This window comes from Apis florea, unplaced genomic scaffold (genome assembly GCF_048593485.1).
Source record: "Apis florea isolate Af1SG1 unplaced genomic scaffold, ASM4859348v1 contig_2272_pilon, whole genome shotgun sequence".
Classification (NCBI taxonomy): domain Eukaryota; kingdom Metazoa; phylum Arthropoda; class Insecta; order Hymenoptera; family Apidae; genus Apis; species Apis florea.
In genome coordinates this window covers 6733250-6748459 of record NW_028256549.1, presented here as the reverse complement: position 1 = coordinate 6748459, position 15210 = coordinate 6733250, and the positions used below count along the sequence as shown (strand labels likewise).

The 15210-nt window shown below is 25.5% G+C and overlaps 4 protein-coding genes across 13 annotated transcripts; 1 reads left to right on the top strand and 3 right to left on the bottom strand.

Moving 5' to 3' along the window:
- Nucleotides 1–283: 283 nt before the first annotated feature.
- eIF2Bdelta (eukaryotic translation initiation factor 2B subunit delta) lies at nucleotides 284–3577 on the bottom strand. Of its 6 annotated transcripts, none has more exons than XM_031918094.2 (7): nucleotides 3361–3577; nucleotides 2632–2725; nucleotides 1630–2516; nucleotides 1383–1510; nucleotides 1110–1287; nucleotides 851–1031; nucleotides 284–749 (listed from the first exon to the last, which is right to left on the bottom strand). In XM_031918094.2, exons 3-7 carry the CDS (start codon nucleotides 2473–2475, stop codon nucleotides 541–543), a joined length of 1542 nt encoding a protein of 513 aa, XP_031773954.1. In that variant the 5' UTR covers nucleotides 2476–2516; nucleotides 2632–2725; nucleotides 3361–3577; the 3' UTR covers nucleotides 284–540. The 6 variants fall into 6 exon arrangements, with proteins under 6 accessions (XP_031773954.1, XP_003695929.1, XP_086758845.1 ...); XM_003695881.4 differs by having other exon boundaries at nucleotides 2656–2725; nucleotides 3361–3560; XM_086902719.1 differs by having other exon boundaries at nucleotides 2656–2725; nucleotides 3434–3558.
- A 2-nt stretch (nucleotides 3578–3579) lies between these two features.
- RpL19 (ribosomal protein L19) lies at nucleotides 3580–5943 on the bottom strand. The gene is made up of 5 exons (XM_086902720.1): nucleotides 5742–5943; nucleotides 5028–5097; nucleotides 4588–4694; nucleotides 4340–4503; nucleotides 3580–4234 (listed from the first exon to the last, which is right to left on the bottom strand). Exons 2-5 carry the CDS (start codon nucleotides 5030–5032, stop codon nucleotides 3908–3910), a joined length of 603 nt encoding a protein of 200 aa, XP_086758846.1. The 5' UTR covers nucleotides 5033–5097; nucleotides 5742–5943; the 3' UTR covers nucleotides 3580–3907.
- On the top strand, nucleotides 5391–8229 carry mTerf5 (mitochondrial transcription termination factor 5). Its single transcript, XM_086902717.1, has 6 exons — nucleotides 5391–6027; nucleotides 6126–6259; nucleotides 6414–6738; nucleotides 6815–7242; nucleotides 7348–7569; nucleotides 7753–8229. Exons 1-6 carry the CDS (start codon nucleotides 5815–5817, stop codon nucleotides 8030–8032), a joined length of 1602 nt encoding a protein of 533 aa, XP_086758843.1. The 5' UTR covers nucleotides 5391–5814; the 3' UTR covers nucleotides 8033–8229.
- A 287-nt stretch (nucleotides 8230–8516) lies between these two features.
- On the bottom strand, nucleotides 8517–15157 carry repo (homeobox domain-containing protein reversed polarity). 5 transcript variants are annotated; one of them, XM_086902716.1, is made up of 6 exons: nucleotides 14983–15150; nucleotides 14602–14896; nucleotides 11479–12253; nucleotides 10875–10953; nucleotides 10385–10611; nucleotides 8517–10065 (listed from the first exon to the last, which is right to left on the bottom strand). In XM_086902716.1, the coding sequence occupies exons 3-6, from the start codon at nucleotides 11876–11878 to the stop codon at nucleotides 9443–9445; spliced, it is 1329 nt and encodes a 442-aa protein (XP_086758842.1). In that variant the 5' UTR covers nucleotides 11879–12253; nucleotides 14602–14896; nucleotides 14983–15150; the 3' UTR covers nucleotides 8517–9442. The 5 variants fall into 5 exon arrangements, with proteins under 5 accessions (XP_086758842.1, XP_086758840.1, XP_086758839.1 ...); XM_086902714.1 differs by having other exon boundaries at nucleotides 11479–14896; nucleotides 14983–15157; XM_086902713.1 differs by having other exon boundaries at nucleotides 11479–14125; nucleotides 14602–15150.
- Nucleotides 15158–15210: the final 53 nt, after the last annotated feature.

Genomic DNA, 15210 nt, shown 5'->3' with positions numbered 1-15210 from the left:
AAAAGTATTACATCATTTTATTTTATAATTCCATGAAATATATTATATTCATATTCTGTATCTTCATGAGATATATTATATTCATATATATTATTCTTATTATATAATTATAGTTATTATTATATTATTTCTTATTTAATTTTTTCAATTTTAAGATTTAATTATTTAAAAAAATTTCACATGTTCCAATTCTTCCAATATCAATTCTTTTCTTCAAGTTTAAAACTTTAATTAAAAAATAATCTTATTTACAAATAATGTATAAAAATATAAAGAAAATATATTTTTAATTCATATTTTAAAAATTTATTTTAAAGTACACAACATAATATACAATTGTACATAAAATATATTTTTAAAGACATGTAAAAAAAAAGAAGTTACGATGAATACATTCTTTTTTTTGATGTATTATAATTTGAAAATTTTATTTAAAATTAATTTGCATATGGAAATAAAGAACACAATGATTGATGTTTTATACTGTTTTTTGAATGCTATATCAAATATTAAAACAACAAAAATAATTTTTAATGAAATTTAGATCTCTGATGGTTTAATACGTAAAATTACAGGAACACTGGTGCATGGTAAAATCGCTAATTCTGTAACAACTGCCGTTACTAAATCGGCTGGAGTAACATCGTACATGATATTTAAAAGATTTAGTGATTTTTTTGTTTTCCAGTTTGTTAATAATGATTTTTCCACACCGTTTTTGTAATCTTGTGCAAGTTCATCTGCATTTCCTATAAATAAAACATAAGGGAAGAAAAAAATAAATAAATAATATTATTATAGAATTAAATAATAAATCAATAAATAGAAGTACAAATATAGTTTTACTTACCTAATTCATTATAGACAATAGAATCTGTTTGTACACGTTCGCAAGATTTGTGAGTCTCACAAGCTACTAAGACTGGAATATTAAAAGCTCTTGCCATCAAGGCAACTTGAGCAGTTCCAACTCTTGACATTACTGCACCATTTGCTAAAATTGCATGGGCACCAAGGAATACTTTGCTTACCTTAATAATTATTATTATCAATAATAATTTTTTAATAAAAATTTAAATAAAATAAAGATAAAATTATCAGTTACTTACTTCAGGCATTACATAACTCAAAGCATTAATTAAAATATAAGAACATTCAATCCCATGTCTTGACAAACGTCTAAGTTGCTCCTTTCCTTCTAGCCATGGTCTTCCATCCACAACAATAACACGAAATTGTTTACCTGCAGTATGTGCATCTAACAATATTTTATGTATTAAAGATGAACTAAAAACAATCAATATTAAATTTTATAAATATAGAAAATATGTAAAAAATGTAAAAATAATTTTAAAATAATTTTGAAATAATAAAATACTTACTAGGCATAAGTTAAAATAATATCTCCATTAGATATTTTAGTTTGAATAGTTATTGATATTGCCTTGTCAGCTAGTTCTATTTGTTCTCGAATATAAGTATCTATTGCAGTACTTAATTTGTTTTTTGCCTAAAATATATAGTTTTTTTTTCATTTTAATTTTATTTTAAAATTATATTTATTTATATTTATTTAAAAATAAATTATTTTAAAAATCATATATCTAAAGTTTAAAAAAAATGACTTACATTTACATCAGACAATGAAGAAGGAAACTGTGTCATTTGCCATTTCAAATGTCTCATTGCATTTTGCATTGACACAGCTAATGGCCTACAATAATGTAAGTAAGCTATAGATTCTTGTAAATTTGCTTCAAGACTTCTAATAAAGTCAGCTTGTGGTGGTCTTTCAAAATCATGAATAAGTTGTTTAACAGCAGCTAAAAGTGCAACACATCTTGCATTGCTACCAACGATTATTTTGTTTGCATATTGTGTACCTAATCTAATTATTGCTGGATGTATATTTGAATTGACAAAAGGAACATTTACAATAGCCTGTTCTCTTTCATGATATAGGTGTTTGAAAAGATTTATTTCATGTTTATTGCATTTTTGAATTGTTTTTATAGGCATTACTACTTTTTTAAATTTTATTTCTGTTATTGTGGGTTCATTATTAGTCTGTTCTTTATTCTTAACTTTATTTTTTTCTAATAAAATTTGTTGCTTGGCTGCTCTTTGTGCTTCTTGCTTTGCTCTCCTTTCAGCACGTAATTCTGCTTTGCTCTTTCCATCATTACTTGTTTCTGAAATTGAACTTTTTTCACATATATTTGTAGTTTCAGTGACTACTAATATTTCATTAGCAGATTCAATATTTTCATTGGTTATAGTTTTTGATGTCTCAGTGCTAGTTTTATTTTTAATATTATTCAGAGAAGCAGATTTATCATTTGAGATATCTTTATCTAATGTTTTACTGGATTTGGCTTTTGCTTTAGCATGTGCTTTAGCTGCTTTCTTTGCTTCACGTTCTGCTTTTATTTCTTCCCGTGATTTTTCAGAAATATTTCCCTTTTTATTAGTCATCCTTCTTGATGTAATTATTCGTTTTTTTAGTTCAAAAATTTCTGTAAACAAATTATATAAATTCTACATAATATTGTATATTTAATAATATTTTTAATTTCTAATATTTTTTATTGTCTATTATTTTATATTAATTATATAAGAAAATAATCGTACATGAAAGAAATAATCACTAATTACATATATTTACAGATATGTTCCTCTTGTTCCATGATCACTGTATCTTTTCTTAATCATAAGAAACATTCAGCTGAAAAAACCAATTTTAAGATATTAAAAATTGATTTTAAAATTTATATACATAAATGCATATATTTGTTCATAAACTATTCATTAATATATAATTTTAATTTTAATATTAATTTTATTGAAAATATTTATTTCATTCACAAAAATGATTATTACCTATATAATAAAAAAAATTATAATTAAAATATAATTCCTTAAATAACTTAATATAAAAACATATCAAATACTCTTCATGTTTCAAAGCTAATAATAAATATTGATATCTGGCATATACAAAATTTAATTTATAAATATTAAATTGAATAATATTATTTATGTAATTATAAATTTAAGTGAATTAATTATATTTTTTATTCATATTATTTATATGAATAAAATTTCATTTTATTTATACGTCAAGAAATTAAACTTACTTTTTAGACAGACATATTGATTTACGCTATTCAAATTTCACAAAGCATATTACGAAATAATATTTATCATTTCATAATCTTATTCTCAAAACATAAACTGTTTTATAGACATACAATATAATATATAATAAATTTGATAAATTATATATTAATACATACAATATTTTTATTTCAAAATTCTATTATTTTATTAATTCTATTATATTAAATTCATTTCACTAACCTATTGCTTTATTTTCAATAACATTATAACGAAATAATTTTCCATTGAACTATCTCGTATTTAAAACAAATACCTTTTGTTCTGTATATTTATTAAGAATGTGCGTATTGGGAAAAAAAAATGCTTTTAGACAATTTCTAACTATATATTTGATAGTTTCGTCATATTTTACTTTAATACGTAATAGTGCTTCCATCTGTGGATATAATTTCATACTAATTTTAAAAATAAATTTTTAGTTTATTCTATTTGCAGAGAAACTAATCATACATTAAATAACTTAAATTAACTTTACAATTATATTATTATATTATGATTTATTACATATATATATTTATATATAATTATATAAAAAATATATATATATAATTGATATGTTTAATTAAATATATATACAATTAAAAAATATTATATATAGAAAAATATTAATACACATTTTATATGTTATATTTAAATGAAAATTAAAAAAGACAAATGGCGATTGAATAAAAATATTAATATTTTTTTTTTAGATTTTATTTATATAATAATTTGTAAAATTGTTAGATCATTTTTTTTGCGCTGCTGCAGCTTCATCTTCTCGTTGATAAGATTGTAACAATTCTTGTTTTTTCGTAGCAATTCGCTCTGCTCTACGCTTACGCGCTTCTCTAACTTTAGTACGACGCGCCTCAGCTTGATCTGAAAGCATCTCGGCTCTCGCTTTTTCAGCTTTCTTTTTATGAATGAATTCCATTAGAACTCTTTTATTCTTAAATACATTACCCTTAGCTTTCATATATAGGGAATGATATAAATGTCTGTCAATCTTTTTCGTTTCACGATATTTTTTTAACAGTCTACGGAGAACTCGCATTCTTTGAATCCATAAATCCTATAAAAACATATATCTCATATTAAATACATTATAATTTGTGTACATAAAAAAAAAATAATTTGAATATGTCAAATTATTAAAGCGATAATTATAAATTTTTACCTTTTGCGGTGTACGAGCATTTGCTGTACCTTTTCTTTTACCAAAACCACAATGACGTCCTTTACGTCTAGCTTCAGTATTTTTACGAACTCGAGCTCTAGAGTGGACAGCAACAGGTTTCTTAATAATAAGACCATCTTTAATTAACTTTCTAATACTTTGCCCTTAAAAGATAATAAAACTAATGTTTTAATAATATAAAACATATATAAAACAAATGCTAAAATTTAATTTTTAAATTATCATACGTGAGTTTGTATTTGCAATTTCGTTGATTTCATTTGGATCCAACCAAACCTTTTTTTTACCACATCGCATAACAGAGGCTGCAAGCCTCTTTTGTAGTTTTAAAGAACTGAAACATATATTGAGGTTATGTTATGATAAATAACATATTGATACTACTTAGTATCACCTTAAAATATTATTTTAATCAAATTTGTGCAAAAAAAAAAATAATAATAATTCAAATAATATTTAATTATGATTCAATTCAAATCAAATTATGTTTTTAAAATCATAAAACCATGTGGTCAATTATCAATAAATTATCAAATATTAAATATGTAAAATATGATGTATTAAATTCAACAATAAGTCAGTACATATTTTCTTAGTAATATTATAAATACAAATTAGATTTGAACTTATGTATTTATGTAATTAAAAATTTTTGAATAGTTCATACCTCATGATGGAGCCTAGAAGTCCCTCTTGGGAAAGAAAGTCAAAATGGTAGAAACTACGTTTCCTATGTACTGAACGGAAGTAGTAAAGAAGAAAGATTTCATTTCAAATAAATTTAAAAAAACGATAATTATTATTATACTACAATTTCCTATGAAAAATTTTATTTTACAATTTTATTATTTTAAATATATATTAAATTATTCTTTCTATTAATTTTGAAATATTTTAAAAGCAAATTTTATAAAACAATTAATAATTTAATTGTATATTTTGATTACTTTGATAAATAAATAAAAACATCAGCATTATTTGAATAAATTATAAATATATATTATAAATAAATTATTGTAAATTTAAAGTTAAATTATTTTAATCTGTCCAATGAAATTAAATTTTCCCGCTAAAAAGAATTAATATATACAATTAATTACAATGCATATATTCTATTTATAATATTTGTGTTGAACATATGGATCTGAAAAATCTTATAAAATATCTCATCTCGATATATTTTGTTTATGAATGTATTTTAATGATCTTTTTTTTTGTTTTAAATATAAAAAAAGAATTTTGCCACAAAATATAATTCTTTTTCTTTTTAATGCATAAAATAATAATATCTAAAATGTAATAAATAAATGAACTCTAATTTTATTTCATATTTATATCAAATAAAAATAAAGTGTTTTATTGTTTAGTATGATAACCTTACTTCAAACATATAAGTTGTTCTTTATTTTAAATATATTTTCTTTTATCTATAATCGATATAAATATAAGATACAATGTTTAAACAGAAATTTATAGGAAAATTTGTCATGATACATTTTAAGAATTTAGTTTCATCTTTTTCAACACAAGAAAAAATTTATGACATATTAACAACACATTTAAAACTTGATTATAATATCATTAAAAAAAATGATAAAATTGAAAAAAATAATTTAATTAATAAAATACCAATACAAAGAGTTATTCAAAATTGTAATATTATAAAGGTATGTATACATTTAAATAATATTATTATTATATTATTATATTGATATTATATAATTATATCAGTCATAATTTCTTATTTCCTTTTTTTTTTTGTTAGAACACGAATGTAAAGATAGAAAAAATTGATTATTTGATACAATGCTTGGCACTTGAGCCTATAGTTATGAAAAACAGAATTTTTATACTTAAGGAATTAGGTATAAATTCTGTGGAACTGTTTCATATTTACCGGTATGTTATGTTTTAAATATGTTATATTTAAAATAAATTCAAATTTTATTCAAATAATTTTTTTATAATTATAAATTGTAATTTATAATTTTTTAATATTAATAATAAATATTTATAATATTTTATTATTAATTATAGTTATTTTATATTTTAGATTTCCAGCATTAATGAGAAAAAAAGTAAAAACATTTAAAAAAATACATAATATACCTGCTACACAAAATATTATGAAAATTATATTTTTTAATATAGAAACAAATATAAAAATTGATCATATTACTAAAAATTTAATGAAACTTGAAGATCATATGAAAATAGGCAATTATTATCAAATGTGTATGTCATATTATAAAACATATTATTTAAAACTAAATAATCAATCATTTTTTAAAAATAATAGGATGAAATATCGAAGTTTTACAGAAATGTCCAAATTAATATATATATTGAAACATATATTTAAATTTGATGAAAAATTTGTAAGTATGAATATTTATGAAAAATTTAAAAAAAAAAATTTTAAAAATATGGTATGATATAATATATATCTTGCAGATAATAAAAAACTTGTATCTCTTGAATATTAATATAGATAATGTTGAGAGAATGTTGACTGAGTTTAAATATATTAAAATAAATGAAAAGAATTTATTTGATTTAATAAATATATGTCCTCGTATTCTCTTGTATGATATAAATGAAATAAAAGAATTATTACAGCTTTATAGAACATTAGATATACCATACGAGTTATCTCATATAAATATAAAATGTTTATCAGTGAAGAAAAAAGAATTTCTAGAAAGATATAGAGATTTTGAAAATAATGAAGAATTAGCTATATGGTTAAAACATCCACGATTATTACAATTAATTTATTATTATAAATCAGTTAAGAAACGTTTATATTATATGAAATATTTAAATTGCATAGACAGTGCAAATGCTCAAATATATTTATCATCAAAGGAATTCTTTTTCAGGTATACACATATACACGTATATATTTTTGATCAAATAGAAAATAAAATTCATTAATAATTGCAGAATAATATATTCAAATCTTTTGATAATAATTTGTATTTTAGATTCATAGAAGGAGATTATCATGCAAAAACTAGAAAAAAAAATATATTATACATTTTGCATAAAGAATTTGGAAAAGATGTTAATCTATTACCTTCAATTCGAAAACATCCTTATTGGAAATATGTTCCTTTGTTAAGCATTATTAAGTCAATACAATATTTAAAGGAACGTTATTTAATAGAAGATATATGTCAAAATATTCATATTATATTGTATCCAAGGTAAATAGATGTTTATATTGCTCAAAAATAATAAAATATATTTATTTAAATATAGTATACTATATTATGCAGAGTATTAATATATTCATGGGACATTTTCGGAAAATTAATTTTAGATATCAAAATAAACATAAAAATTCATATATTACAACATTTATATAACATTCAATATTATTTTTTTAGATTGAAGATTGATTGCACATTGAAATCGTTGTATAAAAAATATTCACAAGAGGAATACAATTTTACTTCTATTCATTACTTATCATTATGCTTATATGAATTAGAAAAAAAATATTATTTTAGTGGAGATGGAATTTGGCCAAATGAAACATCAGTTTTCAAATCAATTATTTTTGAAGATTTATATGAATTTGATAATTTTATTAAATATGTAAATAACAATAATAACGAAATAAACGATCTAAGTGGAACAGCATGGTTTGAATATTTACTTCGATAATAAATACATTTGAGAAAAATATATATACATATATTTCTTATTTTAATTAAAATATTTTATATACATTATATTTACTTTATATATATTATGTATATGTAATATATACTCTATATAAATATATATATTTATATATGAAAAATGGAATAAATTGTAATAAATTAAATATTTTCAAAAATAAAAGATTTTAATAAACAAAACTTGAACATTAGAAAACCAAACTTTATTGATGAACTATATGAAACTATATGAAATATTAAAATATTATATAAAATAAGTTAAAATACTATCTTTTTAAACAGTTTAAAATTTTCCTTTAAATTTGAATTGAAACTTTAAAATTTGTTTACATGTTTAAAAATATTTAATGATTATATACTTTATATATTTTATTCTATATTTGTTATAATAAATTTATTATTAATAAAAAAATATATATATATATATATATTATTAAAATAATTAAAAAAAATTATAATATTTTAAGTATTTCTATTTTGAGTATTTATTAAAAATTATATTCACATACAATTCCAATATGTAAATAAACAAATTAATACATGAAATTATAATAAATTGTTATTTATTTAAGACACATCATTGTTAAATGATTGATTACATATTTTAATTTTTAAGTGCATTTAGATGCAATTATTTTTAAGCATTACAAAAAGAAAAATAGAATATAAAATTTATGAAATATTCTTGTATAAAACTTTATAAATTCAGATAATGTTTTATATTTTTTTTATATACATGTATATACAGATATGCATATATTTGGTATACATTATAAAATATGTAAATAAACTTCTTACTCAATTTTGCTTAATAATTTTGAAAAAAAGGCAAATAATACAAAAGTACTTATACCTCAAACCTATATTTTTAAGGCACTGGAATGCTCTTATTTAATTAATTTCTTAAAATATTTTCTTTCTTTTTATACATTCATTTATTATAATCGTATATATCGTGATATCGTGTTTTTTTTTTATTTTCTTATTGAAACAAATTAATGATTATCATATTCTTAGCATTAAACTTTCCAAGAAAATAATTCCAATTAATCTTATTGTTTCTAAATCTACATGATACAATATGAAATTAAAAAGAATCGATATATTTACGATTAATACAAATAAAATTTATAAATAAAAATAACTTTCAAGAAATTTCTTTTTATTTTTAGAATTATATATAAAAAATTATAATTCTAATTAAAATAAAACCTTCGATTTTATTTTCATTTCAGCTCAAATAAAAGTAATTTAAAGATGGAAAATCAACAAGCACAGTTTATATACATTCATACGATCTTATCATGAATTTAATATTCCTTTGCCAAGGAAGATTTATTCCAAATCGGAACCACCAGTTGTTCTAGAGCAAATCTAGACCGGAGGTTTCGAGTCAGTTCAGAAAAGGAGGCAATTGCACGTAATTTTGACTAGTTGGTTCGCTCTTCACCATCACTTGCTCTTTCATTCCTTGACGTCCTTGTGGTGAGTGCATTCCATATTCTTGTTTTTGATCTTGTTGTTGTTGTTGTTGTTGTTGCTGTTGTTGTTGTTGAGTGTAATCAGGTTGTTCATGCTGATATTTATCCGCTGGACTAAGACCACTGACATAATCCAATTGCTTATTCTGTTGATGTTCTTCCTCGGACATGGAATTGGCCAGATGAGTGGGTGGTGAGTGGGTAGTTACCATAGTCTGATAGTCGTTACGAGTTAAAGGCGGTGGTGGACTGTTACTAGCATTCATGTAGTCCTGGTGTACGCGCATTGTATTGCCTGATGGTGTGGAAAATAACGAGGCATCGTGTTGTGGAAGCATTGTCGCGTACGAGTACGCCGATCCGTTGTTGCTTGGCCCACCAAAGGAGGTTGAATACGGAGAGTTAGACGGGCTAAGTAGATTTAGATGCGGTGCCAAATCGTAAGCTGGTGAATATGCCCAGGCATCAGGTGGTGCTGTCGCTGTTGTCGGCGAGGCGAATGGGTTAAGAGTATTGTTCAGTGAAGTAAATGATCCTAATAGAAATATGAGAACGAATTATTAGATTTGTAAAAATAAAAGTAATTTTACGAATATTTTTGAAAGTAATTACAGGATATTGAACAATATATAATATAATTTTTATAATCAATTTTAATAATAAAAATCTTTTGTAATATCTGCTTGAAATATATACGTGATTTTTCAACATTTAATCAGAAATCAATTAAATTGAATGTGTTATTTTGAATGTTATTTTAAAAATGAAAAAAAGAATTGTGATATTAAAAGTAAAGAAATAATGATAAGCCATGTAAGTAAGTTTTAAGTTAGCATTTTTATTGTAATTTTTACCTGATAAACCAGGACTTGCTGAACCAGCAGCCATACCATAACCAGCGGTTTTACGCGGAGGTTCCCTCTTTCGCCATTTTGCACGCCGGTTTTGAAACCATACTTGAACTCTTGACTCTGATAACGCGAGTTTTAAAGCGAGTTCTTCTCGTGCAAAAACATCAGGATACGGTGCACGTTCGAATGCTCTTTCTAATTCTTCCAATTGATAAGCGGTAAATGTTGTTCTGAAATATATAGTTTTCAAAATGAAAATGAAATATTTGACAAACGAGAAAGTATATAACAATTGAAACTTCAAATTAATTGTCCAATAGAATATGATTAATATTGAAGAATCTAAAATTTGTGGCATAATAACAATAATCATTTTCTAATAATTGAAATTACAAAAGATAATGATCAAAATAAAGATTAGAAACTTAATTTTAAGTGGATTAAATAATACTATTTAAATTAATTAAAAAAGAAAATAAAAAAGAATAAATACCTAGTTTTCTTCTTTTTGATTCCATTGTTGTCGGTTTTTTTCTTGGAATCTTTCTTGGCTGGTTGTGGTTCGTTACTAACTGTAAAAATATATTAGATTGAAAACAAAGTTAAAAAATAACATTTGCAAAACATCTTGTAGAAATTTAATAATTTAAAGAAAACTCTGTCAAAAACAATTAAATAATCATCTATACAGAAACAAAATTAAAATAATTAAATAGTATAATATTATTTAATAAATATAATATAATATAATATTTTAAATATAAATTTTTTTTATACACAAAATATTAATCAATTAAAATAAAAACGATTGTGAATAAAATTAAATCTTAATAAACATAAATGTATGCTTATAATATATTTCAACAAATATATATCAAAACATATATCATTATAGATAAAGAAATGCGTAATTGCTAAAATGTATAATTAATTAAAGATTAATTTATATCTTATTTATCTTCATATACAGCAATAATATATCAATATATTTGCATTTATTATTTTTACAAATTGATATTGATAATTGCTATTATTTTTAATCAATATGAGTAATATTACTAATTTTACAAAACTTTTTTTTAGTGTATAATACTAACCTGGAGCAAGAGTATTCATTGGATCCTCCGGCTTCCTTTTCAAAGCGTTTCCAAGCTGAAGGCCCTGTTGCAATGTCGTTGAGGTCGGGGTCGCAGTGGTAGACGTCGAAGTAGTAACATCCTGCGTCTGAGGAAGAGGAGCATACATTCCAGCCAATTCCAATTCTTTCAGCTCTTTCTGTTGTTGCTGTTGTTGTTGCAAATGATGATGAGACGTTTGATGATGAGGCGGTGGACTATTCGAAGAATCTAATTTGTGAAGATGGCCTCCGGTCGGCATTAAATCGCCACCGTGGTGTCCACCATGAAGACCGAGCATCACTTGAATACTGTGAACCCCGGAACCTCCTCGACCGCCGAAATCAGAGAAGATCGGATCATCGAAAGGACCTCCGTCCATTTTTCATTAATTGAAATATCCTTTTAGAGTTCGAAGATTGATTTCTCTTCTAAGAATTTTTTAATTTATATAAAAAATAATTTTAATAGATTATTCTTCCGATATTAAAAGGCAATAAATTTCCTCTATTTTTAGAATTTTAATAGGCACATGGTTTCACCAGAATCAAGTAAGTAGATTTTCTTCGTGTTAATAAATACATAATAACTTTTTTAACTTTCGATCTTCAACATATATATTCGTATTTCTTTTTTTTTTTTCTTTTTCTTCTTCAACAGCTTCAACAATTTTCACAGCGAATACGCACAAACTTTTCTTCTTTTTCTTGATCACATATTCCTTCTCTTTCGATATTTCTTCAATTGTTTCTTCCTTCTTTTAAAATTTTAAAATTTAAAGAGCCCGAGAAAAAAATATTATCTCCTTATTACTAATAAGAAATATTCCTTTCTTTTAACCTCCGAACTAAATTCATTTCTTATTCTCGCATCGTCCGTTATTCCGATTGCAATAAATTACGTAGATCAACGGTGACAATTTCCATTCACTTCCTACTCTCTTTATTGCTACCGATTCCCTCGGTTTCTTCTTCGTCAAGACCTCCAACAATCCGGCTGGCCAATTATGCAAAAAGGCGCGCGCAGGATGGCGGTTCGCGCGTCCTCCGTAATGGAATCCAAGCCAATTGCGATCAATTGTTGCCCGGGTTATGATTAATTTTGATTAGTTCGAGCTAACGAAGCTCGAGCCAGCATTGTGTCGTCGACACATGAACAGATTGTAACAGCGAAACCGAATACTTTGAAGGAATCTCTTTTCAAAGAGATTGTATTGAGAAACGTTGTTGATAAAAAAAAAAAAAAGAAGAATATAAAAAAAAAAAAAAAGAAGAAGAAGAAGATTAATCCGGGAGGAATTGAAAGAATCTCTTTCTATATTAATCGTCGCGGGTTTCCCCAATTTTCTTATGTATCGACAAACGGGTGAGGTTGATCGCGCGAAACAACAAGTTGAGCCGCTTAACTAACCAGACACTGTCGCACTAAGCGACGATCCGTTCTGACTCTGGCTAATCAACCGACACTCACACACGCTTATATTTTCAACGGGTTGCCGGTCAGGCCGCCCCCACACATGGAAGCCAACCAATCCTGTAGCACCTACCATGCCATACGTGCTCCATGAGAGGACAGCCGTTTTATGCGGGCGCGGTATGCTGTGCCTCCTGTTTTTCTTCCTCTTTCTTTCTCTTTTTCTCCCTTTTCATTCCGCACAAGATTCATCTCTTCGTCTCTGTTTTTCATCTCCTTGCACAGAGAGAGAGAGAGAGAAAGAAAGAGAGTATTTGCTCTCCACCCCCCTTCTCCTACTCTTCTTTTACTTCTTCCTTTCTTTTTCTTTCTTTTCTTTATCTTTTCTCTGCCTATGTCTGTACCGAACCACTTCGTGATTCTTCGTTGCATCGGGTGTATATATATATATGTGTGTGTGTGTGTGTATGTATGTACGTGTATAGAGAGAAAGACAGAGAGAAGTGTTCATTGATCTTCTCCGTTGATGTCTCTGTCGGGTTGGTCTCGTGGCTATGCCACAACCGCATCATTGCGACCGCCCCCGATGGTTGGAGAACACCGCCTCAGCCCGTAGTGTGCTTTAGATAACGTTTTTAACGAGTATGGAGGGGTATGTGGGAATTGGAGCGGGTTGGGTTGTGCACGATCGGGAGACGTGGTGATGGGAAATTGTGCATCGGAGGCTTCCACTTCGACTATGGACCCCTTGCGCTTGACCTAACGCGACCCCGATATTTCTTGGAACGGGGATCATGGCGGAGGGAATAATGGACTCTTGATCGCTGCCTTAGAGGACAGAAACGTGGTTTCGGGAGAATTTTAATATATGATAAGTTAAAATCTTTAAATTTTAATTTTAATTTGCGTTTTTATATTTATATATATTTTTACGTGATAAAACGTTGTCGACGATTGGAATTTTTACGCACTCATGTTTATAATCTAACGATATTAAATAAAAATTAATGATGATTTTAGAATTTTAATAATAATTTATCGTATTAATTAATGCTTTGTTAAATAATCATATTGTTCTTTATAATATTTTTTAAAATTCAGATTTTAGATAAAAACTAACGTAATACAGCTCTGAAGTATTTAAATACTTGGATTGTGACATTTATCTTATTTATTATAATAATAATGTAATCTTTCGTAAAGAATTAAACTGTCTCTGAAAAAATAGTTTTTATGAGAATTTTTGTAATTTAAACAATGTGAAATAATAATGTAAAATATAATGGAATTTAAATTTGTCACAGAATGTGTCACAATTTCACGCAGAAAACTGGATTAGTTCATGCGATATGTATTTCTGGAACATGACGTTATTTACAGTAATAATTTCTACAGTCGAGTCGAATTATTTAGACCGTATTTATTACTTAAGATTATTATGCAGAATCTACATTTCAAGTTTTATCGCTATGATTATAGATTATGGTTATAGTTTATCCATAATTAATTAAAATAAAGAAACGAATAATTATAGATATAATTCATAATCAATGATTAATATGTATTATTAATAATTGTAATATAATAACATTACACTTTGCACTTCTTTAAATTAAAAAAAAAAAAAAAGAAAAAGCAATCCCAAAATATTCAAATCGAATTTCAAATATTCAAATGCAATTGATACTTTACCTGAACTTCTACTAGAAATTTAATTTTGCGCTTTATAATAATCTCATAATCCGTTCAATTCATCTTGAATATCACACACTATCAATTTGTCAATCAATCTGTTCAACTTCCACAAATTCCACGTTATTTTCATTCTAACCTCAATCACATCAAACATATCCGTATTAGCTATCCGTTTCATATCTGTCCGTTCGCAGAAGTCCTTGAACCGAAACCTTGAACCTCGATTAAACGATTCGAGAGATCACACAGCGCTCTCAGTGATGATCGACGTGCATTCATCGCGTCACAGGTCCTGTACCAAATGCACAATAATTTCATCGCGTCCCATGCACTACCAACGAATTCAAATCATCCCGCAATTTTAACCATATGCCATACGTTCGAATTATCCGCAAGATTATCCCTCTTCCGGTAACCACTCTAGTCGAGATAAGAAATCGAACGGAATCATCGATCGATTCATAAGATGATGGCCGATCGGAAGAATGAGAAAGGTAAGAGTTCCTATACTTTCGAAGAGATCCATGTCCGTTGGCCGGCAGCGTGGCACTGAGCTCTTAAGCGCAGGCTCAATGAAACCAGCAATCGCCAGGAATTGCCTCGAAT

Coding starts and splice junctions, on each gene's coding strand:
- eIF2Bdelta (XM_031918094.2), bottom strand. CDS start 2,475: ATGACTAATAAAAAGGGAAATATTTCTGAAAAATCACGGGAAGAAATA. Junction 1,288..1,382: donor ATTATTTTAACTTATGCCTA/GTAAGTATTTTA, acceptor GATTGTTTTTAG/TTCATCTTTAATACATAAAA. Junction 750..850: donor TATTGTCTATAATGAATTAG/GTAAGTAAAACT, acceptor TTTTATTTATAG/GAAATGCAGATGAACTTGCA.
- RpL19 (XM_086902720.1), bottom strand. Junction 4,504..4,587: donor AATTGCAAATACAAACTCAC/GTATGATAATTT, acceptor TTATCTTTTAAG/GGCAAAGTATTAGAAAGTTA. Junction 4,235..4,339: donor ATGCTCGTACACCGCAAAAG/GTAAAAATTTAT, acceptor ATGTTTTTATAG/GATTTATGGATTCAAAGAAT.
- mTerf5 (XM_086902717.1), top strand. CDS start 5,815: ATGTTTAAACAGAAATTTATAGGAAAATTTGTCATGATACATTTTAAG. Junction 6,028..6,125: donor AAAATTGTAATATTATAAAG/GTATGTATACAT, acceptor TTTTTTTGTTAG/AACACGAATGTAAAGATAGA. Junction 7,243..7,347: donor TCAAAGGAATTCTTTTTCAG/GTATACACATAT, acceptor TTTGTATTTTAG/ATTCATAGAAGGAGATTATC.
- repo (XM_086902714.1), bottom strand. CDS start 11,878: ATGGACGGAGGTCCTTTCGATGATCCGATCTTCTCTGATTTCGGCGGT. Junction 10,954..11,478: donor AATGAATACTCTTGCTCCAG/GTTAGTATTATA, acceptor ATATTTTTACAG/TTAGTAACGAACCACAACCA. Junction 10,612..10,874: donor ATCAAAAAGAAGAAAACTAG/GTATTTATTCTT, acceptor TATATATTTCAG/AACAACATTTACCGCTTATC.